The 27,111-nt window shown below is 34.8% G+C and overlaps 1 protein-coding gene across 2 annotated transcripts in view; it reads left to right on the forward strand.

Annotated features, from left to right (window-relative positions):
* Positions 1 to 27,111, forward strand: part of ANKRD50 (ankyrin repeat domain 50) — a 55,288-nt gene that overhangs the window by 17,493 nt on the left and 10,684 nt on the right. For both annotated transcript variants that reach the window (XM_087437648.1, XM_014784537.2), the window contains exon 3: positions 22,300 to 22,529. In XM_087437648.1, the coding sequence (XP_087293774.1) occupies positions 22,300 to 22,529 (230 nt within the window). The remainder of the gene's footprint in view (positions 1 to 22,299; positions 22,530 to 27,111) is intronic.

The raw sequence follows: 27,111 nt of genomic DNA on the forward strand, positions 1-27,111 counted from the left end.
AGGAGTCATCATTGATTCCTCAATTTCACTCATCCTCTGCACTCAGTCCATCAGCTACTTTTGTTCTATGTCCAAGATAAAACAAATACCTGCTTTTCTCTCCATCCCCGTTGTCTCTTGCCTAGACTCCTGCAGTGGCCTCCTAACTCCCCTTCTTGTTGCTATTGTTGTTCCTCTTATCTTCCCAAAGCAGTTAGAGTATCATATCATGTTACTTCTCTGCTTAAAACCTGCCAGTGACCTCTCACTACCTTTAGAATAAAATCTGAGCTTTAAGTGGTCCAGCCCTTGCCTAGCCTTTGACCTCGACTGTAGTGCTTTTTCCCCTTGTTCATTGCTCTTCACCCACATTGCCTTATGTTCTGAAATAGGTCAGGTTCCAGCCAGCAGATTTTTGTATGGCTCCTTGCTCTTGTATCACTTAGTACCAGCTTTGATGTTGCTCCTCAGAGAGCTTTCCCTGTCTACTGAGTCTTTAGAAGTCTCCCCACCCAGTCATTTTCTTAAATCACATCATCCCACTTTTTTTTTTTTTATTTCTTAATTTTCAGTCTCTATCATAATCTGGAATTATTTTGTGCATTTGCTAACTTTGACTTTCTGCCTACTTGCCGGAATGGGCAGAGTGCTTGCCTATCTTGTCACCTTTGTATCTCCAGGGCTTACAATATAATAGGGACTCAGTAACTATTTCTTGAATTAATAACTATATTTTAATTTCAAACATTATAGTATTGGTCACATTGATAATTTGTGTTGCTCTAACCATATTCAGTTTTGAAATATTCCATGTTTTTCCGTTGAGCAGTTTATACATATAGATTATATAGTTATAGATTAAAAGAGTCCATTTTAAACCAGTATTTTTGATTATTTTGTTTATATCTTTTATAATTCATGTTAAAATTAATTTTTATCAAATAGAATTTTTTTTAACAGCATCAGATTTATGTGGTGTGAGTCATATGAGGTCATCTTTTGCCTCTCTTCTATAAATCCATAGTTTCATCTCTGGAATTCCCATCATTCTTTCTGAGATTATCGTTTAAAATTCATATTCATTTAGAAAGCAGAAAAACTTCTGTAGCTTAAATCTCAGTTAATCTGTTTATTAAATTGCTACTTTAGAGAGAGAAGCAGTTTGCAAACCATGGATTTCACAGGAATTGAAAGGCAAAATTAATGACACCAAAGGGGAAGAAATAGTTGCAGAAAAAAATTTGTGGATGAAATAGATTGTTCCTACCCCTGAAGTGTTTCAGTTATACAGAAATGTAAATAAAATAGGAAAATGAACATGCATGTACCTACCCATTTTGCCATATTTGCTTTAAATTGGGCTTTCTGTTTTGTGTTAAAGAAAAAATAATCCACGTTTGAAGTCCCCCAGGTATCCCTTCTTAATTCCTAACTCACACCTCAGAAGTGACCCCTCCTGTGAATTTACTTTTTATATCTATGTGGTTTGTCTAGTTATATGCAGATTGACTACATAGGGAGATATGTATATATACATGCTTGTTATATACTCTAGTTTCTTACATTTTTGATTCCGTATCAGTGGTTCTCAAACTTTTTTATTCTAGATCCCCTTTACACTCTTGAATATTATTGAGGACCTCAAAGAACTTTTGTTTGTGTAGTTTGTATCTATCAATATTTGCTGTATTTGAAATTTAAATTGTAAATTTTTAAAAATGTGTATTAATAGACTTAATAATAATAAATCCATTATATATTAACATAAATAACATTTAATGAAACACTAACAATATTGTCCAAGACCAAAAAAAACGCTTAAAAGAGTAGCATTGTTTTACATATTTTGCACATCTTTTTAATATTAGACTTAATAAAAGACAGGTGAATTTTGATATTTGCTTCTGCATGCAGCCTCTGGAAAACTCCACTGTATCCTTGAAAGAGAACGAGAATGAAAAAGGCAAAAAATGTCTTAGTTTTATGATGACCCTGAAAGAGTTTAGGGTATAGGAGACTCCTAGGGATCCCCAGACCCCACTTTGAAAACCACTGTCCTATGTAAATGGTATTGTGTTGCTAGCACTATTCTGCAGACATTTTCTGTGTAACATTGTTTTTTTATGTTTATCCATGTTGTTATATGTGGATCTACATGATTCACTTTAACTACTATGTGGTATATAATTCCATTCTTTATACTATAAGTCATTTGTTAGCATATTGATACTCATTTAAAATGTATTCAACTTTTTAACTTTTACGAAACAGTGCTAGTAAGAACATTCTTGGGTGCCTTCATGGGCATATAGTAGGAGTAAAGCAGTGAATGGTGATGGCAAGTTGTATACTTAGATGTGAATTTGGGGTCATAGGGTATGTATATTCATCTTCAGCTCTATGAGATAGTACCAAACTACCCTTTACACATGTAGGTATGTATTTCTGAGTTCTCTATTCTACTTTGGTTTATTCATTCATTTGTTGATTTATCAAATATATATTGGATACCAGGAATGCACCAGATCCTATTCTTAATACTGGGATATATTAGTAAATGGAAGTGGCAGATGTCGTCTGTGTTTATTGAGCTTACGTTTTGAGGGTTGGAGTGGGTGGTTGGTAGAAAAATGAGGAGTTAAGAAGATAATTTATAGCAGATCACTTGGCGGTAAGCACTGTGTGAATAATCAAATCAGAGTAAGGAAGATAGGCCTGATGTGCAGGGTGGATTGGGAGAGGGTTGCTATTTTATATAGGGGAGGTTGAGGCATTCTGAAGGAAGTCTCTGACAAGAGCATTCCAGACTGTGGAAATATCAAGTGCAAAGTCCTGAGGTGGGAGTTGGCTTAATGTTATCCAAGAAAAACAAGGGGGAGCCTGTGTTGCTGGAACAGTGAGCGGGGGGGGGTGGGTAGTAGGAGACAAGCAGAGAAGTAGTGAGGAGCCATACATACAATGTATGGACTTGGAGGCTGTTGTAAGGACATTCATTTTTACTTTGAGTAGATTGAAAGCCATTAAGTCTTTTAAACAGAGAAGTAACATCATCTGACTTAAGATTTTGAAGGATCACATTGGCTACTCTGTTGAGAACTAGAGTGGTGAGGGTGGAAGCAAGGAAACCAGTAAGTGGCTAATGCAGTAATTGAAGTGAGAGACAATGGTGCTTGGACTTTGGTGAAGTGATGGAGATAGTGAGAAGTGTTGTATTCTGATCATTTTTAAGATTGATCTGATAGCACACTGGATGTAGAGTATGAGAAGAATAGAGGAGTAAAGGACTATTCTAAAATATTTGGCCTGAGACACTAGAAGGATGGAGTTGCTGTTTACTGAAAAGGTGAAGACTAAGGGAAGAGCAAGATGGGGGTTAGAGGTCAGAAGTTTAGTTTTGAATATATTCAACATTAGACATCTAAACAGAGAAGCTGAGTAAGCAGTTCGATTTACAAGTCTGGATTCAGAGAACAGGCGCTGGCTATATATATAAACTTGGTTTCAGTGGAATAAAGATGGTATTTAAGTGCATTAATGAGTTTATGTAAGGAGTGAATGTAAATAGAACATCCAAGATCTGAAACTTGATGTACTTCAAAATTGAAAGGTTGGGAAGATATGAAGAAAGAGTAGCTAGTGTGATAGGAGGAGAGACCCAAGTGAGGAAGTGAACAAAGTGTCATTAGAAGGAGGGAGAGAAAAACTATGTCAAGTATTTCTGCTGAGTTGAGGATTGAGCATTGAATATAGCAACATGGAAGTCTTGGAGTATTGGTAGAGTGGAAAATAAAGCTTGATAATAATAGGATCATAAGTGAATGGGACGAGTAAATAGACAGTAAATATAGGCAGAATTTGTGAGGCATTTTGCTTTAAAAAGGAGCAGTGAAGTTGAAGAACAGCTGGAGAAGGATGTGGTTTTGAGAGTGCGAAAGAAGAGATGAGATTGGTTGTTCAAGGGACAAAGGGTCAGTTGCTGAAAATATGTCATTGAGTAGGTAAGATAGGGTAGGATCTGGTAAATAAGTGGATGGGATAAGATCACAGATGGTTCATCTGTAGTTAGAGGAGAGAAAGCAGAATATTTCAATAAAAATGCAGGTGGGTTGGTAGAACAGATATTCCAGTGAGTGTGTGGAAGTTTTCTTCTAATTATACATACGTAGGAGTGTGTGTGTGTGTGTGTGTGTGTGTGTGTGTGTGTGTGTGTATGCACATAGTTATGTATGTTATTTATATTATTTATTTAAATACTTTTTTATTCTATAGGAAGTGAAGTCAGTAGTTGGGAGTGAGGGTAGGGAGCAAGGATAAATAGGTGAGATTTGTGAAGAAAGAATTGTGAAATGGTCATCTAGGTAAGTAGGGACATGGATGGTTTAGTACTTCTCCAAGTATGGTATGGGAACCCTAGGTCTCTGAGACCATATGAAGTCAAAATTATTTTCAAAATAATATTAATGCAGTTTTTATTTTTTTCACTCCCATTCTCTTTTGAGGGTATGGTGGAGCTTTCCAGAGGCCATGAGAGGCTGAGTGCACAAACATTCTGGCTGGGATTTTGATTGGTTGCATTGAATCTTTAGATTAATTTGTGGGAATTGACCTGTTTACAATATTGAATCCTCTAATCCATGAATCTGGTATATCCCTCTATTTATTTAGAATTTTTTCAATTTTCCTCAGCAGTGTTTTATAGTTTGCAGTGTACAGGTCCAACACGTCTTTGATTAGATTTATTCCCAAGTATTTGATGTTTTTTGTTGCTATTGTAAATGATATTGTTTGTAAATACTCTTTTGTATATTTTTTAATGTTAGTGTGTAGGGATTCAAATTTTTTTTATATTGATCTTGTAACAAGCAGCCTTGCTAAATTCACTTATTGTTATTCTCTAATCATTTTCACTTTTGAAGGATATTTCCACATGATGTAGAGTTAGAGGTTTAGAAGGTTTTGTACGAGCCTGTCTGTGTATGTGTTTCCTTCAGCATTAACTTGTCTTATGCATCTGTAGTTTCTGTTGAAAAATTTCCTGAAGTTTTACTTTTGTTCCTTTGACAGTAGTGCCTTTTTCTCTGGTTTCTTTTAAGATTTTCTATCTTTAGTTTTTTTGGCAGTTTGATTATATGCCCAAGTGTGGTCTCGGTATTTTTTCTGTTTTTGGTTTATTGAGTTTCTTAAATCTGTGGGTTGATACTTTTCATAAGTTTTAGAAAAGTCTTATCCATTGTCTCTTCAGATATTGCTTCAAGCTGATACTTCTTTTTTCTTTGGAGACCACAATTGCATGTATGTTATACCTTTTAAATGTGTCCCATATATCTTTTCCACTCAGCTCTGTTTTCTCTATCCTTCTTTTCTCTATACTTCAGTTTGGATATTTTCTATTGACCTGTTATTTTGAATTTGCTAATCCGGTCTTTCATTGTAATCAGGATGGTATTGAATATATCCAAAGAGTTCTTAATATCAAATATTATATATATATATTTTTTTCATTTTAGAATGGAATTTTAATTCTTCATTTTTATAGATTCTGGGTTTTTTGTTGAAATTCACCATCTTTTATCCATTTTTTCCCAATCTACTCTAATTTATTTAACATATTAAGCATGGTTATTTTACCCTATGCTAGCAATAATATCTGGATTATTCTGAGTCTGCATCTATTGTCTCTTTTTTCTCTAGATTATCAATCACATAGTTCTGTCCTTTTTTCTGTCTAATAATTTTTGATTGTGTGTCAGACAGTGTGATGATTGTAAAGTTCCGGATAATGTCTTTCATCAGAGAAGGTGTCCCCTTTCTTTCATTGGGAAGATAGGGTGAGGAGCTGATGCAATCAGAGACCAAGCTGGGCTGGGCTCCTTTGTAGTCTTATGACTGCTGGTTTATTTCTGTTATTTTGGTGTGGTCCTTCTAAGCTTTTGATTGAGAGCTCCGAAAAGACTGTTGATAATTCAGTTCTTCCCCAAGAAATATTTATGTTTAACCCTTGACCTTCCTGCCCTTTATAGCTTCGAATAACAAATTTCTTGAAGGAGATGAGTTTTGCGTTTAAAGCAAGTACCTTCCCTTTAGCAGAATTTTGTCTCCACCATACAGACTATGGGAGATTTCATGCTGGCTTTTAGGCACACTTGGTCTAGTTCCCCAGCTTTTTAAGCGCAGCCCAGAGTGTAGTGAATGTACCTTAGGGAAAATCAGCCTCTTGTTTGGGACACCTCAGATTTGCACTCTGCTCTCTAACAGAGACGTGACTGAATTTTAAAAGCCTTGCTGGTTTTATTCTTCTGGTAGAGGCCCTCAGGCTGGGCCGAGCCCGATTCTCCGTCCATACTTAAAATCAGTGTATGCCTCCCAAATCAGCAAATGACCCCTGAGAAGAAATCAGCAGGTGCTTTTGTTGGTCATTTTGGAAGAACTCCCATCCTCTGGAGTTCTAATTTGTCTTGTTCTCTTGCTTTAATAGCCCTCTCATGACTTTAAAAATATAAATTTTGTAATTTATCCATTTTTTTCTTGTTGCACTGGCAGTTTTGGGCTGTTGCCACCTACGACATTTTATCTAGCAGTGGAAGTCCGTATGAGGAAGATTTCTTGGTTTTTTTCCTGTTTTATTTGATTTGTGCCTTTGCTTATTAAATTCTTATTTATTTATTTTTTTTGCTGAGGAAGATTCGCCCTGAGATAACATCTGTTGCCAATCTTCCTCTTTTTTTTGCTTGAGGAAAATTGGCCCTGGGCTAACGTCTGTGCTAGTCTTCCTCTGTTTTGTATGTGGGTCACCGCCACAGCCTGGCTGATGAGTGGTGTAGGTCTGTACCTGGGATCTGAACCCATGAACCCAGGCGGCCAAAGCAGAGCGCGCTGAACTTTAACCACTATGCCATGGGGCTGGCCCCTATTTCTTTTCTTTTAAATGAATTTTATCCCTTTTATTTTTCTGAACATCACAAATACATTTCCTTTAGATTCTTTGGCAGTTTTAGAAATTACATTCGCTTGGATATGAATACATACTCTGTTGATTTTGCTGCTTTCTTTCTAAGCTCTATGAGTTTTGTAATTTTTTTTTCACTCTCCTTTTTGGATCCTCCTTTTGTCACCATTTCTACCTCTTTGTTCTCTCTGCTCTAATTGCTGCTGATCGCCTCCACCACTCCTCACCCTCAGTGTTGTCTAGAATGAGGGCTAGTAATTGAGATATGAAGCTCCTACTCCAAGCTAGTCTTAGCGATTTTGTAGATTTAGTGACTGACCCATGGTCTTTTTAGGTTCGGTTCCTGTCTCTGTTGAGGCTGGCTTTGTGTCCTCCCTGCTGCCTCTTAAAAGCAATAGTCCTAGGCGGGAGTCGGCAGTGGGTTTTGTTTTTTCTTCTCGTTACTAATAGGGAGAGCTCCTGCTCCAGCCTCAGTTTCAGACAGTGAGTGTGAGTCCTGTTGCTAGAGGCAGGAGAGCTTGTAGTCCCTTTTACTGCCACCAGCTAATCCCCAGGCTGCCATTGCGTACCTTTCTGGCGAGCTCGAGTTTTAGGCTCACTCATAGCATTATGCTTCTTTTCTGTTTCTAGTACTTTGAAATTATTTTATTTTTGACTCTTTTTTTTTCTCTTTTTGTTTTCATATTCTATATGTCCCTGCTATATTTTAGCAAAGGGGAGACAGTTCATAAAAGTGTGAAGTTACTACAACATCTTGGTCAAAAGGTTAGAGAGAAACTTTACCTTACATTTTGGCCAAACTTCTGACCTGATTTTAATCATAAATTATACTTATTAGAGTTTTTTTTAAATGGATATATAATATTTGATCCCTACCTGATTGGAGATATTGATTATACATTTTTTTTCACCTCTTATTTCACATGCTTTAATTTATTGGATAGGTGATTTTGTTCCTAAGAAAAGAAAATAGAGAAACAACCTAAGTGTCTATAGATGGATGAATGGATAGAGAAATTGTGGTATATGTATACAGTGGAACACAACTCAGCCATAAAAAAGAAGGAAATCCTGCCATTTGCAATAATAGATATGAACCTTGAGGGCATTATATTGAGTGAAATAAGTCAGACAGAGAAAGACAAATACTGTATGATCTCACTTATATGTGGAATCTCAAAAAACCAAACTAATAGAAACAGAGATCAAATTTGTAGTTGTTTTGATGCTAAATTTCACAAGATAGCAGTGAGATTTCAGGCTCCAGAATTCAAAATGGGTAATCTAGTAATGTTATATATAATTTAATTCTAAAAATTCCTTAAATATCAAGGTAGGTGATAATGAATGTGGAAAAACAATAGATACTTATAATTAAAAAGCTTTAAATCTGAGGGTATCTTTTTGGTCAATAACCATTCATAATTCTGCTCTGTTTAGCGTGGTATAAAGGGGTAACTGAGTGAAATGAAGCACATGGGAGTGATCTTTATATATTGAAAGAGTGTACTGATATATCACAGAAAATCAGCTACAGATCCCAATTTAATGAATTCAGGAGCCATAAATAATTAAACCTTTGACATAATCATATAGTAATTTCTGCAAAATTATTAGGAACACCTACCATCTACTAATTTTGTGGAATTTTAGTATTGTGACAAGTAACTTTTAGTACAGATCTGCAGCAAACAAACATGAATGTTTAATACTCAGGAAAGTAAAATTTGAAAAGTAGCATATTCAATTAGGAATTAAAATATATAGTTTTGTTTCTTCTGTAAAAATGTTTTCAGATAATTTAATTGCTAAAAAATTAGCTTCACTTGCCCAGTTTAGTCAGGTTATTCTAAGAACTTTCTTGTTTAAATTGGACCTCAAGCTCTTGTATAAATTTTTGATATTTTCAGAAGCAGTTTAGCATAAAAATCAAGACTAGGAGCTTTGAAACCTGTCAAATTCTATCCCCACTTCTGCCACTTACCAGTTACGTTTTGCAAGCTACTTACCTCTGCACCTTTGTTTCTTAATCTGTTAAAGTGAAATGATAATAGTATTTACTTTACAGCATGTTTGTGAGGGATAAACAGGTTAAGTTCATAGAAATTACTTAGCATAGTGCTTCATACATAGTAAGCACTCGGTAAATGTTAGGATGAATTGCTTATTTCCCATTTTTATATTTTAAATGTTTGGTTTCCTGAAGAGAAAATAAATTAACCTCCTTTTACATAGATTTGATTTAGAAGACAAATGCGTTACATCCTGCTAACTAATCCTCTACCATTGGGAAGCCAAACTGCTTTAACATATCTATCAGTTCAGTCACTTTCAGACTTGTATTTCAGTACGAATGTGATTTTGAGTGTTTAGTACTTGAGAATTTTGGTTTATTACCAACTTCTGGAAGCCAAGCAGCTTGAATTAATATACTGCTTTCAAGTAGATGAGAATCAGTAGTTTTCATTGCCATTGCATTAAAGGTTTATGAATAAAATTGCTATAAACATTCATGTACAGATTTTTGTGTAGCCATAAGTTTTCAGTCCACTTGGGTAAGTACCTAGAAGTGGGATTGCTGGGTCATATAGTAGGTGTATGTTTAACTTTTTAAAAAAGAAACTGCCAAACTTTTCCAAAGTGGCTATACCATTTGGAAATGACTGTATCATTGTTCTGCATCAGTGCCAGCACTTGGTATTTTCAGGGTTTTCATTTATGTCAGCAATTCTAATAGATGTCTAGTGGTATCTTACTGTGGTTTTAGTTTATGTTTCTGTAATGACTAATGATGTTGAACACATTTTCATGTACTTATTTGACACATATATCACTTTTTCTAAAGTGTCTATTCTGATATCTGTCCATTTTTTTTTTCCACTCAACCTCTGTGTTTTTCTTTTTTTTTTTAAATTTTTCTATTGAGGTAACATTAGTTTATAACATTTTATAAATTTCTGGTTTACATCATTATGTTTTGATTTCTGTGTAGACTACATCATGTTCACCACTGAAAGACTAATTACCGTCCATCACCACACACATGTGCCCTGTCACTCCTTTTGCCCTCCTCTCTCCCCTCTTCTCCTATGGTAACCACCAATCTAATCTCTATACCTATGTGTTTGTTTGTTGTTGTTGTTGTTTTTATCTTCCACATATGAGTGAAATCATACTGTATTTGGCTTTCTCTGTCTGACTTATTTTGCTTAGCATAATGCCCTCAAGGTCCATCCATATTCTTGAAAATGGCAAGATTTCATCTTTTTTTATGGCTGAGTAATATTCCATTGTGTATAAATACCACATCTTCTTTGTCATTTGTTGATGGACACTTAGGTTGTTTCCAAGTCTTGGCTATTGTGAATAATGCTGCAATGAACATAGAGGTGCATATATCTTTTCGAATTAGTGTTTTCGTGTTCTTTGGATAAATACTCAGAAGTGGAATAACTAGATCATATGGTAGTTCTAGTCTTAATTTTTTAAGAATCTCCATACTGTTTTCCACAGTGGCTGTACCATTTTACATTCCCACCAGCACTGTATGAGGGTTCCCTTTTCTCCACATCCACTTGTTTCTTGTCTTGTTAATTATAGCCATTCTGACAAGCGTGAGGTATCTCATTGTAGTTTTGATTTGCATTTCTCTAATAATTAATGATGTTGAATATCTTTTCATGTATCTGTTGGCCATATGTATATCTTCTTTGGAAAAATGTCTATTCAGATCTTTTGCACGTTTTTTAATTGGGTTGTTTGTTTTTTTGTTGTTGACTTGTATGAGTTCTTTATATATTTTGGATATTAACCCCTTATCAGATATATGATTTGCAAATATCTTCTCCCAGTTGTTACATTGTTTTTTTGTTTTGTTGATGGTTTCCTTTGCCATGCAGAAGCTTTTTAGTTTAATTTAGTCCCATTTGTTTATTTTTTCTTTTGTTTCCCTTGCCTGGGAAGACATGATGTTCAAAAAGATACTGCTGAGACTGATGTCAAAGAGTGTAATACCTATGTTTTCTTCTAGGAGTTTTATGGTTTCCGGTCTTACATTCAAGTCCTTAATCCACTTTGAGTTAATTTTTGTGTATAATGTAAGATAATAGTCTACTTTCATTCTTTTGCACATGGCTGTCCAGTTTTCCCAACACCATTTATTGAAGAGATTTTCCTTTCTCCATTCTTGGCTTGTTTGTCAAAAATTAGCTGACCATAGATCTGTGGGTTTATTTCTGGGCTCCTGATTCTATTCCATTGATCTGTGTGTCTGTTTTCTTGTCAGTACCATGCTCTTTTGGGTACTATAGTTTTATAGTATGTTTTGAAGTCAGGGTTGTGACACCTCCAGCTTTGTTCTTTTTTCTCTGGATTGCTTTGGCTATTTGGGGTCTTTTGTTGTTCCATGTAAATTTTAGGATTCTTTGTTCTGTTTCCGTGAAAAATGTCACTGGGACTTTGATAGGGATTGTATTGAATCTGTAGATCGCTTTAGCTAGTTTGGGCATTTTAACTATGTTAATTCTTCCAATCCAAAAGCAAGGATTATCTTTCCATTTCTTTGTGTCTTCTTTGATTTCTTTTAACAATGTTTTATAGTTTTCAGTGTACAGATCTTTCACTTCTTTCATTAAATTTATTCCTAGGTATTTTATTCTTTTTGTTGCATTTGTAAATGGGATTATATTCTTCTCTTTCTGCTATTTCCTTGTTGGTGTATAGAAACGCAACTGATTTTTGTATGTTGATTTTATTCCCTACAGCTTTACTGTATTCATTTATTATTTCTCCTAGTTTTTTTTGTGGATTCTTTAGGGTTTTCTATATAAAATCATGTCATTTGTAAATAATGACAGTTTTACTTCTTCCTTTCCAATTTATATCCACTTTATTTCTTTTTCTTCCCTGATTGCTCTGGCTAGGACTTAGAATATATGTTAAATAAGATTGGTGAAAGTGGGCATCCTTGTCTTGTTCCTTTTCTTAGAGGGATAGCTTTCAGTTTTTCACCATTGAGTATGATGTTAGCTGTGGGTTTGTTGTGTATGGCCTTTATTATATTGAGGTACTTTCCTTCTATACCTATTTTATTCAGAGTTTTGTTATTCAAAAATTGATGCCATGTCTTGTTGAATGCTTTCTCTGCATCTATTGAGATGATCATGTGATTTTTATTCTTCATTTTGTTAATGTGGTATATCACATTGACTGTTTTGTGGGTGTTGAACCATCCTTGCATCCATGAAATAAATCCCACTTGATTGTGGAGTATGATCCTTTTAATGTGTTGTCCTATTCAATTTGCTAGTATTTTGTTGAGAATTTTTGCATCTATGTTCATCAGTGATATTGGCTTTTAATTTTCGTTTTTGTATGTTGTCCTTGTCTGGTTTTGGTATCAGAGTAATGTTGGCCTTGTAGAATGAATTAGGAAGAGTCCCTTCCTCTTCAGTTTTTTGGAAGAGTTTGAGAAGGATAGATGTTAAATCTTCTTTCAGGGGCCCGCCCCATGGCTTAGCAGTTAAGTGCGTGCACTCCGCCACTGGCGGCCCGGGTTTGCATCCCAGGCACGCATCGACGCACGGCTTGTCCAGCCATGCTGAGGCGGCGTCCCACATATAGCAACTAGAAGGATGTACAACTATGACATACAACTATCTACTGGGGCTTTGGGGAGAAAAAGGGGGAAAAAAAAAAAAGGAGGAAGGTTGGCAATAGATGTTAGTTCAGGGCCGATCTTCCTCAGGAAAAAAAGAGGAGGATTGGCATGGATGTTAGCTCAGGGCTGATCTTCCTCACAAAAAAAAAAAAATCTTCTTTGAATGTTTCGTTGTATTCACCAGGGAAGCTGTCTCGTCCTGGACTTTTGGTTTTTGGGAGGTTTTTGATCATTGTTTCAGTCTCCTTACTAGTGATCCGTCTATTCAGATTCTCTATTTATTCTTGATTCAGTTTGGAAGGTTGTATGATTCTAAGAATTTATCCATTTCTTCTAGATTATCCAATTTGTGAAGTATAGTTTTTCATAGTATTCTCTTATAATCCTTTGTATTTCTCTGGTGTCTGTTGTAATTTCTCCTCTTTTGTTTCTGATTTTATTTGAGCCTTCTCTCTTTTTTCATTTTTTAAAAAATTTATTTTCTTGTTTCTTTTCTTATAATTGAGTTTTGGGAGTTCTTTATATATTCTGAACACAAGTTCTTAGTCATAAATTTACTTTGCAGATATCTTCTGCCAGTCTGCAACTTGTCTTTTCATTTTCTTAACAATGTCTTTTGTAGACACTATAAAAGTTAATTTTTAACAAAATCAAATTTATCAATTTTTTTCTCTTACGGATCTTACTTTTCGTATAGTGTCTGAAAACTCTTTACTTAACTCAAGATCACAAAGATTTTCTCCTAGAAGTTGAACTGTTTTACGTTTTACATTTAAGTCTATGATCCATTTTGAGTAAATTTTTGTATAAGATGTGCAAGATATGCGTGGCAGTTCGTCTTTTTACATGTGGATGTCCAATTGCCATCATTTATTCAGCGTCATTTGTTAAAAACAACTGTCCTTTCTCAATTGAATTGCCTTTGCAACTTTGTGAAAAGTTTGCTTCCTATGTTTATGCTTATATGTTTCCTAGACTTTCTATGCGTCTCTCTTTTGCAAATACCATACTTTTTTTTAAATAAATAAACTTTATTTTTTAGAGTACTTTTAGGTTGACTGCTCTTAAGTGGAAAGTGCAGAGAGTTCTCATTTACAGTAGTCCCCCCTTATACGTTGGAGGCACTGAAACCAAGACCCCCAGTGGATGCCTGAAAATCCGATAGTACCGAACCCTATGTTTTTTTTTTATATACCTACATATTTCAGGTGTGACAGCAAAACTAGCATGAATTTCTTTTTTCTTCTTCACAATTTTATGGATAGAAGATTCATTCTTACCATAGATCTTGGCAACCTCAGCATAGAATTTTTTTTTTTTAAGTTGAGAACTTTCACTTTTTCACTTACAGGAAGCACTTCACAACTTCTCTTTGCTATATCCAAATTGCCAGTATCACTACTCTTGCATTTTGGGGCCATTATTAGGTAAATTAAGGGTTACTTAAACACAAGCACTGCAGTACTGCTGCAGTAGATCTGATAACCGAGACGGCTACTAAGTGACTAGCAGGTGGGTAGTGTATACAACATGGATACGCTGGACAAAGGAATGAATCACGTCCCAGGAGGGTTGGAGTGGAACGGCATGAGATTTCATCACACTACTCAGAACAACGCACAATTTAAAACTTATGAATTGTTTATTTCTGGAATTTCCCATTTAATATTTTCAGACCTCAGTTGACCATGGGTAACTGAAACTGCCAAGAGAGAAACCACAGATAAGGAGAACTGCTGTACCCCTGTCCCTAAGCACATGCAGCCTCCCTCACCGTAAATATCCTGCTCCACAGTGGTACGTTTGTTACATTTGATGAACCTACATTGACAAATCATTGTCACCTAAAGTCCATAGTTAGCATTAGGGTTCACTCTTGGTGTGGTACATTCTATGAGTTTTGACAAATGTATAATGACATATATCCACCATTATATTATCATACAGAATAATTTCACTGCCCTAAAAATCCTCTGTGCTCTCCCTGTTCATCCCTCCCTCCCCATAACTTCAGGCAACCACTAATCCTTTTACTGTTTCCATAGTTTTGCCTTTTCCAGAGTGTCTGACAGTCAGAATGTTTGATAGCTTATTTCTTTTTAGTACTGAATAATATTCCATTGTCTAGATGTACCACAATTTATTTATCCGTTCACCTACTGAAGGACATCTTGGTTGCTTCCAAGTTTTGGCAGTTATGAAGAAAGCTGCTATAGACATCTATGTGCAAGTTTTTGTGTGGACATAAGTTTTCACTTCACTTGGGTAAATATGGAGCACAATCGCTCGATTGTATGGTAAGAGTATATTTAGTTTTATAAGAACATGCCAAACTGTCTTTCAAAGTGGGTGTACCATTTTGCATTCCCACCAGCCATAAATGAGAGTTACTGTAGCTCCACATCCTTGCCAGTATTTGGTGGTGTCAGTGTTTTGGATTTTGGCCATTCTAATATATATGTAGTAGTTTCTTGTTTTAATTTATAATTTCCTAATGACATATGATATTGAACATCTTTTCATATGTTTACTTGCCATCTGCATAGCTTCTTTAGTGGCTGTTCAGGTCTTTTGCCTATTTTTTATTTGGGTTGTTTTCCAGCATCCAGGTGCATCTGCCCCAGGTTAGCAGGTGCTTGCATTCTGTGTCTCCCTGCAGATGTCTGTCTCTCCTTAGATGTTGGGCTAGTTGGTGGCCCTGTGACCTAAGCTTTCTCATGGGTTCAAGAAAAGTCTTGAATTTGCAGCTTGTCTGGCTGTTTTTGTTATAAGGCCAGAAGAGAGACTCATTCTAGTTCTCTACACCTGAGGGAGTGAGCCGGAGAGTAAGCTGAAACCTGATGTTTAGCAGTAACGGTTTTAACTCTAAGGAAACTATTGTACATATAGTCTTTATCTGTCTATTTATCTAGTAGTATATTCCTTATAATACAGCAGCTTTTAAAAGTTAATTAGCCTCCTAAGAAAGAGGCAGTAAGTAAATTCACTGTATCAAAAAAAAAAAGAACAATGTCTTTCATTTCAGATTGCCCAAATGGTCTTTCAGCTGCCTTTCTGCCAAGAAATTGGAAGGCCAGCTACAGAAGGATGATGCTGCCAGTACTCATATTCAAGATGGAACTGAAAATGGGAGAAAATCTAGCTCAAGGGTTTTAAATTGAATTAATAAAAATATTAAGAATATAATACATACTAGTTTAATTTTAATAATAAAGCTAGGAAATGTAAGACATTTAATAACATACGAAGGTAAAACCCTGCAGCATACTGCTACTTTTAAAGATGGTGATTATCTTTGTGTGATTGTGATAACCTAACACTATTACATCATCTCATTTTGAATGAAAATAATAAAATGCATATATATTATGTATAAATATTCACAAACAGATGAAAATCTGTTTTAGATTATCTAAATTACTCATGCTTTGTGTATACATATTTTGGTGGGACTTTCATTTTATAAAATGATAAAATGTAACCTGATAGAAAATGTGGATCTGTGTGTCACTTGGTAGTGTAAGTATCCCCATATAGGTGCTTTTGTTGGAATAATTGAAAGAGAACTGAATATGGGACTCTGAGTCTAGTAAATTTTTTATCTAGTGTTTTAAAGTACCAATTTTTCCATTAATTACCGTTTATTCGTGAAGCAAGCTTATTGAGTGTGTGTGATGTGCTAAGAATGGTTTTGAGTGCTGGGAATCTAGCAGTGCACAAGACAGGTGTAGTCCTAGGGGAGGGGTATGGAGGTAGAGGAGCTTCACTCCAGCCTTGTAACAAAAACAGTACACAAATAATGCCCTAAGTTAATTTGAGAAATGAAAAACACAAAGAAAACAGTTGGGATGAGCTCTTGGAGGAACAGCAGTAGGTGATGATGGCTACTTTAGATGTGGTGAGCAGGGAAGGCCTCTTGCAGGAATAAAATTTGTGTTGAAACCTGAAGGATAAGAAATTCTGCCTGAGGGAGCTTTCTAGGCAGAGGGAATACCAAGTGCTTAGGCCCTGATTGGAAAAAAAAGCTTGGTGTTAGAACTGAAAGGAGAACAGTGTGGCTAGAACAAGAAGGAGGACTCAGGAATGAATCCTAGGATTTTGGCTTAAGACTAGGGGGTAATGGGATACCATTAATTGACATGGGGAAGACAAGCAGGGAGGTACTTATTTGGGGGATGAATTGAGAGAGAATGCTTCTTTAAACATGTTAAATTTGAGATGCTTGTGGGACATCTACATGGAGATGCCAGAGAGTTTTGGGGATTTTCAGTTTTGAGTTTAGGGGTGAGGTCAAGGCTAGAAAAAATAGCTCAACATTTTTAAAGCCATGGATTGGCTTATTGTTTTAACATGACTGAGTAAGGCCTGGGAAATAGTCCCAAAGCAAGACAGTGAAACTGTGAGAGACCTATAAACCCAAACCTCAATATAATGTGGAAGTTAATATCAAATTGAGATGCAGACAAAACTGGCAGAATATGTATTCTTTCAAATAAGTGCATACGCTGATTATCATCAAAAGCCTAACGGCTCTTATTTGGGACCATAGAGATAGGCTATAGACTTACTCTAGAAGTTTCCCTGGACCCAGTTAGCAGAAAGGAAGAACAAAGAGGGCAGAGAAGAATGAGTGACACAGAAGAGCCATAGGTAAGAAAGAGTCAGACCTTTGGGAGTAGTAAGGGAGGGGGCTGGGTGAGAATCCCTGCCTTATGTACGTCCCCACAGCTTCTGATCTTAATTGTCTGGGGAGAAGTAGAAGCTCGAAGAAATTGTTTGTGCTCGTAACTGAGTCATAAGGAGAATTCTTACAGGCTTGGACACTGGATATACTAACCTGCAATTGCTGATCCAGAAAAAACTTAACGTATCAGAGCATATCTCAAGAACAAAATAGGGAAGGAATCTGAAAAACAGAGCACAAGAAACACTCACCAGAAAATTGTTGCCATGGAACAAAAGGAAACCTGTGGCCAAACATACTGCCTTAAATGAAAACATCATTAATGAGTGATTGCCTGAGTTAAACAATTGCATGAAGCAGAGATATAAGTGCTTGGAGAAGAGATAGTGAGACAACAGAATGAATTGAAACCAACCCAAAGTATTTATGGGGATTTACTCTGTGAAAAGGGAGATATATCAAATTGATAGGAGAAAGACAGATAATGTAGTAATTAGTTTTGGGATAACTGTGGAGCCATGTGGAAAAAAAGTTGGAACTCTAGATCACATCTTATGTCAAAATTAATTTTATTAAAAGATCAAAATAAAATATTGAAAGCTTTTGAAGAAACCAGGAAGAAATGGCTTTTAATCTTAGAGTTGAGAAGGCCCCTCAGAAATATGACATAAAATTCACGAGTCATAAAAGAAAAAAGACTGATATGTTATCTCTATAAAAATAAGAAAAAGAAGAAATCATACACATCAAAAAAATCATTAAAAAAGTTTTAAAAAAAACCACAAATGATGGAAAATATTAGCAACAATCTTATTTTCTTAATAATAAAGAGTACCAAAAAAAGAGAAACATTAGCAGTCTTTTAGAAAATAGGTAAAGGATATGAAGACATAGTTTAAAAAGAAAAAGAAATATGACTCCTAGGCATATATAAACGTGATTGACCTCATGATAAGGAAATGTAAATTTAAACTATAATGATACCATTTTTCAAGTATCTGTGAAAAAATTAAAAAATGTTAATCACTATTATGGAGAGCTAGGGAAACAGGCACTCTTACACAGCTATTGGTAATGTATATTTGTATAATTTCTAAGAAGAACATTTTGGCAATATCTTATCAAAATATACACAGATGTGCCTCTTAACCCAAGAACTCTAATCCTAGTAAAATATTCTACAGATGTGCTTGTACATTGCAAAATGATATATACAGGAACATGGTAGATTTAAGCTGAGCCATATCAATAATCACATTAAATGTAAATGGTAAATACCCTAATTAAAGGGCAGTTTGCTTGGATAAAAATGCAAGATGTAATTATATGTTGCCTACAACAAATACACTTTATATATAAAGAGATACATAGCTTAAATGTAAAAGAATGAAAAAATATATACCATGCTAACCCAAATCAAAAGAAAAGCTTGTGTAGCTATATTAATTTCAGATAAAGTAGATTTTAGAGGAAAGATTATTACCAGGGGTAAAAGAGGGTCATTTCATAATGATAAAAGGGTCAATTCCTCAAAGAGAGTTATATATAGAGAGAGAGAGAGGGAGAGAGAGAGAGAGAGTTATAAATGTTTATTCCATTAGTAACAGCTTCAAAATATAAGAATCAAAAACTAAAACAGTTGCAAGAAGACATAGACAGATGAACACTTACACTCAGATATTTTAGCACTCCCTTTCAATAATTGATAGAGCAAATAAACAGAAAATCAGGAAGTATATAAAACAATTGAACAACACCATCACCAAATTGACCTAATTAACATTTATATAACAGTCCACCCAACAAGAGCATAATACACATTCTTTTCAAGTGCCCACAACATTTACTAAGACAGATATGTTCTGGGCCATAAAACAAATCTTAAAAATATAAAGGTATGCAAGTTACACAAAGTATGTTATCTGATCACAATTGAATTAAATAATGATAACACAGTAACATGAACTACCTGGGAAATCCCCCAATATTTGAAAGCTATACAACTCACTTCTAAATAAGCTATGTTTCAAAGAAGAAATCAAAGGGAAATTATTTTGAACTGGATGATATTGAAAATACTTAGAGGGAAGTTCATAACATTAAAGAATTATATAGGAAGAGAAGAAAAATATGAAACAATAATTTCAGTTTCTATTTCAAGAAAGTAGGAAAAGAAGCAAACATCCTGGAGTAAGCGAAAGAAAGGAAATAGTCATCAAATCTTATCAATTTCATCCACCAGATTTTTCTCAGATCTGTCTACTTCGTTCTGACCCTGCTGCTACTATCTTATTTATAATATTGGTTTAGTCAGTCAGTAGATCATAGCGGATGAGTGTAGACCACAGGGTGACCATCCACCCTGGTTTGCCCAGGACTGGCGGAGGGGTGGGGGCTGCGGTGGGAGGCAGACAGTGAGGAGGGGCAGCTGGTTCCCTGGACTCAGTGCTTACAACTGGGCAAGTCTCAGGCAAACCAGGATGAATGGTCCACCCTTGTGCAGGTCCTGGAGCCAGACCTTGGACTTGAATCCTTCCTTTAACTCTGGACAAGCGTCTTATCCTCTTGTGCCTTGATTTCCTCATCTGGAAATGGTTATTATAGTAGTGTCCATCTAACGAGTTACTGTGAGAATCAAATGAGTTAATGGATGTGTAAAGTACTTAAAGCATAGAAAGCACTGAATTAAAATTAGCAGTGGTGCCCTTGATGATAGTAGTTCAGGATGGAGATTGTTGTTTTGTTTTTTTTTAAGTTCTAAGCAGTGACCTCCTATCTCACTCTTCTAGACTTACCCTGCTTCAGGCTTTTCCTTCAAATGCAGTCAGTTATCTTTTTAACATCAAATACAAACATATCAATTTCCTACTTAAAATATTTCAGTGGCTCCTCATGACCCTTAGGTCAAAATCTGTATTTCATAAACAAGTTTATAAAGTCCAGCATTTACTCATTTTCCTAATTCTTTTCTTCCACACTTTGTTCAATGGTCTTTCTCTTTTTCAGGGCTTTGCATGTGCTGTTGCCTCAACTAGATTGTTTTTTTTCTGTGTGTCTTCTCTTACCCTGGGTTTTTCTCCAGACTAAGCTCCTTCTCCTGGCTTCCCTGACCTCTCCCTGCACCCCGTCCCTATCAAGAGTAGGTTAAGTTGGCCTTCTGTGTACTCCCATGGCATTGTGTGTTATCTCTGAGGTGGCACTGATTATAGTGTATTACTATAGTACATTATATACTCTTTATGTATATAACATACTACTACACTACTGTAGTACTAGTTTTTCAACCTTCTTTGTTCTCGTAGTAAAGGAAATGTATACATAAGGTACAATGAAGTAAATTTTCCCAAATTTAGCATATTCCTTCTGCCAGGATTGCCCTGCCTTCCCTTTATTACAATTTATTATAAAATTTACTGTAAATTTATTATAATTCCTGGAGAATTATAATTGGTTCTTCAAAACTTAGTTCATCTTGAGCACCTAATACTTGAATATTTCTCTGACATCCTCTGCCTTTCCTACTACTTCCCTTGATCATTTCTTATCTACCATGTTAGTAATTTTACTGCTTTTTATTGTAGCACTGTGCACACTGCATGGAAGTTGTTTTCCATTCTATACTACAACAACATCAAGTCTTTATTTAGAATCTGCCATGGGCACAGCAGTATGCTAGGTCCTGGGCGTATGCTCATGAGCAAAACCAACATAGTCCCTGTCCTCTTGATGCTTACAGTCTAAAGGGAGAAATAAAAATTAATGAGATTAAATAAGTACAACATTGCAAATTTCGTAGTGCTGTGAAAGAGAAATGTTTGATGTTATGAAAGTATATTATAGAGATTCAACATGGAGAAAGTGACTCTCAAGTTTACAGCGGAAGATTAAGAGGAGTTAATTACATGAAGAGAGAAAGGAAGCACAGATCGGGCAGAGAAAACTACAAGGCCCTTGTGTAATTGTATCTAATAAAAGTCATGGAAAGAAAGCTAGTGTGGCGGAGTAACCTTGTGAAAAAGTTCCTCTGGCTGCAGTAGGAACTCTGGAGGGGAGTGGTTGGAGGCATGTGGCTTGTTAGGTAGCCTAGTGAAAGAGATGATGGTAGTTTGGACTAGAGTGATGATGTTACAGACAGGTGGGTTTGAGAGATTTTTATAAAGAAATCTTGATAGGACATAGTGATACATTGGATCTTTGTTGCTATGGGATTGAAAGATTGAGAGTTGTAGAAAGGATTACCTGTAAATTTCGGTATTCATAACTAGATGGATTATGACCTCTTCACTATTATGTCTTTCAGTGTCTCATTCAGTACAGGGCCCACATCAAGTAAATATTTGTTGAAAATGAATGAGCATTGTTTTAGTTATGAAAAAGTTATATTCAACTGAAATATAAATTATATGAGTAGAAAATGCATTGTTCAGTGGGAATTAAACCTAATAATTTATTCTTTACGTTGAAATTTGAACATAAGGAAATGGGACCTAAACTAGTTTATCTTTGTACAGTCTTTTAAAATAAAATTTGTGTGTGACAAGCTAGTATAAAGTGCAGTCATTTTGTAAGAGAAATGATGACAAAACACATTTAAATTCTGTAGAACCCTTGATATTTTTCTTCTTATTAAAGTGGTCCCCAAAGTTTTTTTTTTTTTTCTTTTGCAACACATTTTAGCTTCATTATATACAATTTAAGCTTTTTATTGTTGATTCAGAAAATCAGGGAGGAAATATTGAAATCTAATTTCCTCAAGTTGCTACTTCCCTTCTCTGTAATTATGCTGAATTACTAATACACACACACTCACACATTTTATTGTGGAAAATGTTGTTATTGGAAATGTAAGCTGCTTAGGAGGAGTGTTCTCCTTAAAGTGAGGAATTGAAACTTGTACAGTATTTTTTTTCTAAAACTTTAATTTATTTCTTCTTAAAACTTATTTATAACCTGTAATACTAATGTTTGAATAATAAATTTTAATGTCATAACCAATAACATTCAAAATGCTCCTGTGGGTGTGTTTTACAGGTGTGTTCTGCTCCCTCTTTTGGGAATGAAGCCTCCCCAGCAAAGCCTGTATCTGCTTGTTGATTCTGTTGATGAAGGGTGTAACGTTACTGAAGGGGAACAGACATCTACCAGCTTATCTGGAACTGTTGCAGAGCTTTTAGCCGGGCACCATGAGTTCTTTCCACCATGGCTATTGCTTCTCTGTTCTGCCCGAAAACAGAGTAAGGCTGTTACTAAAATGTTTACCGGTAAGCATAATTACTGCCATCCTCAAATGTTTTTCATTAATGGGTGGACTAGTCTATGTGTTTCTTTCTTAGAGGAGAGTGTGCAGTTGAAAATCTAATTGTTGCTTCTGCTATTTCATCAGCTATTCTATCTGTTCTACCAGCTATTCTCAACTGTACCTTTTTAAAGTTATATTGAAAATAAGCCATAGAATGTTTTAAGATCATTCAGCATTACCTTTTTTTCAAGATTCTTTGCCTAACTTCCTTGGCAAAGATTAGGAGTATTTCATGCCGAATTAGCTGCTATATTTCTGTAGGGCTGTATTTATTATGCTGTTGTGTCATGATCAGTTTATGATATTTTTTCTAACTAGACCAAGCATCTTGAGAGTAGTGAATATGCCTTTTTAAAAATGAATGACAGTTACTCTAAGACGTTTTTCTTGTGTAAGAGGACAGAGTCAACAGCCTTTGAGGATACCTCTTGAAATATTTTTATTTCGTTTTTTTAACCCTTCTCTGATGTGAGAAAACAGTCTGTATAATGTATACAAGTACATGATCAGGTTTTTTTCTTCTTTCACTTTTCTTTTTTTCTGACTTTACTTTTTTTCTTTTTTTTTTTTACTACTACAATAGGTGGTTCCTCCTGTTAGATTTTGTAAAGCGCTCTTTGTGCTCTGGGAAATAGAAGGCCTGTAAACCAAGGACCACTCACAGGATTTATAGTGTAACTGGAGAGAGTATAATCAAGTTATTGAATAATTAGCCATATCACTTTTAAATAGTTGTATACATTTTACAGTGGTGAAACCTTATTAATTTGTTAAAGTGATTTCCTATAACAGCTTTATTCCCTCTGTCAGCTTGTCTCTTTTAGTTTCCCCTGCTTCTAATGGCAGCACTTTTGGTTTCCATTATAGGATTCTGTATTGTTGTCATTGATAAAAATGTAGTTGAAAAAAGTTTGAGGATTGAAATGATAATAGCTAATACTTATATAGCATTTAATATGCCAGGCACAGATAACGTTGAAGCCCCTTTTGATCTATGTCATCCCATTCCTTTCTCTTCTTCAAGAGGCAACCGGTATCGTTAATTTATTTTATATCCTTTCACCTCATATCTATATTTTGTCTATCTTTATAGTTGACATAAATGAAACACTGCATGTACCATCTTAGCTCTTACATTCTCTGGCTGTGTGATCTTATGCAACTTACTTACATTATCTGTGCCTCAATTTCCTGAGCTATGAAATGGGGATTATGTTATACTTTCCTATTACTTTACTCAGAGTTTTTATGAGGTTAAATGACAGATTACATGTGAAGCATTTAGAACAATGCCTAATACATAGTAAGTGCTTCATAAATGTATTGCTGCTATTATTATTCTTTTTTTTTCTTTTCTTTCTTTATTTTTTGCTAAGGAAGATTAGCCCTGAGATAACATCTGTTGCCACTCTTCCTCTATTTTGTATGTGAGCCACTGTCACTGCATGGCCACAGACAGATGAGTGGTGTAGGTCTGTGCCCGGGAACCAAACCGGGCCCCTGAAGTGGAGCACACCAAACTTAACCACTAGACCACCAGGGCTGGCCCCTTATTATTATTATCATTATCATTGTATCCTCTCTTTTTAGCAAACGTTATTTTTGAGCACTATTCTTATTATTGCTAATAAATCCAGTTCATTGGTTTAAACTGCTGTATACTATTCCTTCCCATGAATAGATCTCCAAGCTTTCCATTATCCTATTCATGGACATTTGGATTATTTTAGTTTTTCACTATTACAAAAAATGCTCCATGAACATGCTATTCATATCATCTTGCACACATGTGCCAAAGGTTTACATTATAAACCTAGGCATGGAATCACTAGGTTACAGAGTGTGTACATTTCGAACTTTAGTTTGTTTCGCCAAATTGCTATCTAGTGTGCTTGAAATAATTTATGCTTCTGCCAGCAACATATGAGATTTCCCTTTTCTCTACATTCTCATCAGTCAACATTTGTTATCTTCACATCTGATTTTTTCTGCTTTAGGGTTTTGTGCTTGCTGTTCCCTCTGACTGGAATGCTCTCCCCCTGAACTTCTTACTGTCTTAACATTTAGGTCTCTGCTCAAATGTCAGTCTCACACAGGCTGCTCTGTTTTTCTATCCTATTTCTACTTTTGCCTCCCCAGCTACTTAGTCTTTATATCTTGTTTTATTCATATGTCTTATTACTATTTAAAATCTGTTTAGATTTTATGTTTGTTTACTTACTTGTCTGTCTCCTCCACTGGGATATAGCCTCCATCAATATAGGAATTTTGCTTGACTTGTCCACTGCTATGTCTCCCCAGCATCTAGAACAGAGCTTGGAACAAAGCAGTCATTCAGTTATTTGCAAATAAGTGAATTTGTATTTTCTTTGAACCATGTCTTGGTAGAACTAGGAAGGAATCAGGAAGAACTGGATTATGGTCAGATTCTCTTACTCTACTCCTTCCCCTAAGTTGTTGTTAATTATTAAAAATGCTGGGCTGTACATAAGCATTTGACCATATTTCTGTTGATAGATTTGGAATTTAGGGGTAAACATTAAAGAATATTACTGAAGTTGTTAGTATATACTGTCAAATTGCTGTCCAGAAAGATATATGTTATATGCCTACATGAGAGTGTTGATTTCTCTGAACTTCTACTAGTATTGAATTATATCTTTTTTTTAATATTTGCAAATTTGGTATGTGAAAAATGGTATCTCATTTTTATTTGCACTTCTTATTTACTATTGAATTCTTTCTCCCTTATACTTATTTTATAAGTTTGTCTTTTTTTTTTCCTGTGAGTTATTGCTTTCTCACCTTTATATATGTTTCCTTCAGGAAGTTAGTGATATTCTTATTGATTATTAAGAGGGCTTTTATTACATATTCTTTTATTCTTTGCAACTATTTTCTTCAGCTTTTTAAAATTGTAATAATTCTTTTGAAGTCTATTATGTGTAATCTAATGTGTTGTCCTTTACTATTGTATGTTATTCTTATTTTTACATTTAGTGATTTTTATCCATATAGTGTGTATTCTACTAGAGTGAAACAAGGCTCTAACTTGGATAATTTATCAAACCACAGATTTTCTCAACACTACTTATTGGCTTCATTTAGTTGGTGTTGGATGTGTGCATATATGTATGTCTGTGTGTTATTGATATATTTCTAAACTCTCTGCTCCTATAAACTCTCTGTTGGCATTTTTCTGCAGATGCCACATTGGTTAAATATTTTTAATTTTCTTATACAGTTACTTCCCAGCCCTCTTTGCCATTAATATTATTATTCTAAATTATGTATTTTTACTTTTATTCCTCCAAGTTGACTTTAATAGCATATTTTAAATTATAATTATCAATAATCTAAACTAAAAAACGTTATTAAATTTGGTTAAAACTTTTGTTTTAATTTAAGAAATTTTGACATTTAAAACATGCTTTCTTTTCATCCATGAACATAGCCTGTTTTTTCATTTATTCACCTTTTTTCTTAGATTTTTCAGTTTTCCTTATATATGTTCTGCACATTTCTTTGTGCTTTTTGCTACTGTTTTAAGTTGAAATATATGGATTTTGAATGGATATATACTCATTCAAAATTAAAATTGGCAGGTGTTATCACCATAGGGCATTAAGATTTTTTCATTTAACATTAAGATTTTTTCTATGTCTAAATCAGTTTCATCTACTCATATCTGAGGATTAAACATTTTGGAAACAGATTTTCTGTCTTTCCTGATTATTTGCTATACCAACCAGTAGCATTTTCATTAAATGAAAATTTTATTTCATTTCAGATTAGAGTTAATTTAATGAAAATCACTTTGGCACTTAAGCAGAATCTTGACTAATACATGAGGTTATTATTATAGGCTAATAGCAATTGGTACTTGTTATGGTACTGAAAGAAATAGCAGCCCATTTGAAAACATTTTGTGCACAAAGAAATTAACCCTCAAATATTTTTGAAGATTTTTATGTATATTTATCTGATTATAAAATAATACATATTCCACATAGAAAAGGTTTTAAATGACAACATACTCAAATATTACATCATTCAGAAATAAAGTAGTAACTCACCACTAACATTTTATATTAAATTTTGTATGTTATCCTACCTAGTTGAAATCATTCTTTATATCAATTTTATTTCCTGCTTTTTAAATTTAACATTTATGAGTCTTAGTGTCACTATATTGTCTTTTTAATAACTCTTAATGGCTACATGATTTATTAGTATATCAATTTGCCAGAAGTGACATAGCTTTCTTATTGTTGTGCTTTTAGGTTTTATTTTCATATTCCCCATCCTACAGGTTCTTCAGGGTAATAAATAATTGCAGTGGCATCAGTTTATAAATATTGGCACAGGCCCTGTCATTCCTTCACTCTACTCTCACCACCACTGAGTAGTCTCATACCCTGAGAAATGTTTTAAGTAAGAATGGAAACGTGGCCCAACGTTGCAGTAAATCATGTTTTTATTCCCTTAAAAATTCTGAGCATTTTTCAGCCTGTTCTTATAAAATTTTTTTAAAGTGCTTTGAT

Source organism: Ceratotherium simum, chromosome 12, assembly GCF_057802395.1.
Source record: "Ceratotherium simum simum isolate JZ-2026a chromosome 12, ASM5780239v1, whole genome shotgun sequence".
Classification (NCBI taxonomy): domain Eukaryota; kingdom Metazoa; phylum Chordata; class Mammalia; order Perissodactyla; family Rhinocerotidae; genus Ceratotherium; species Ceratotherium simum.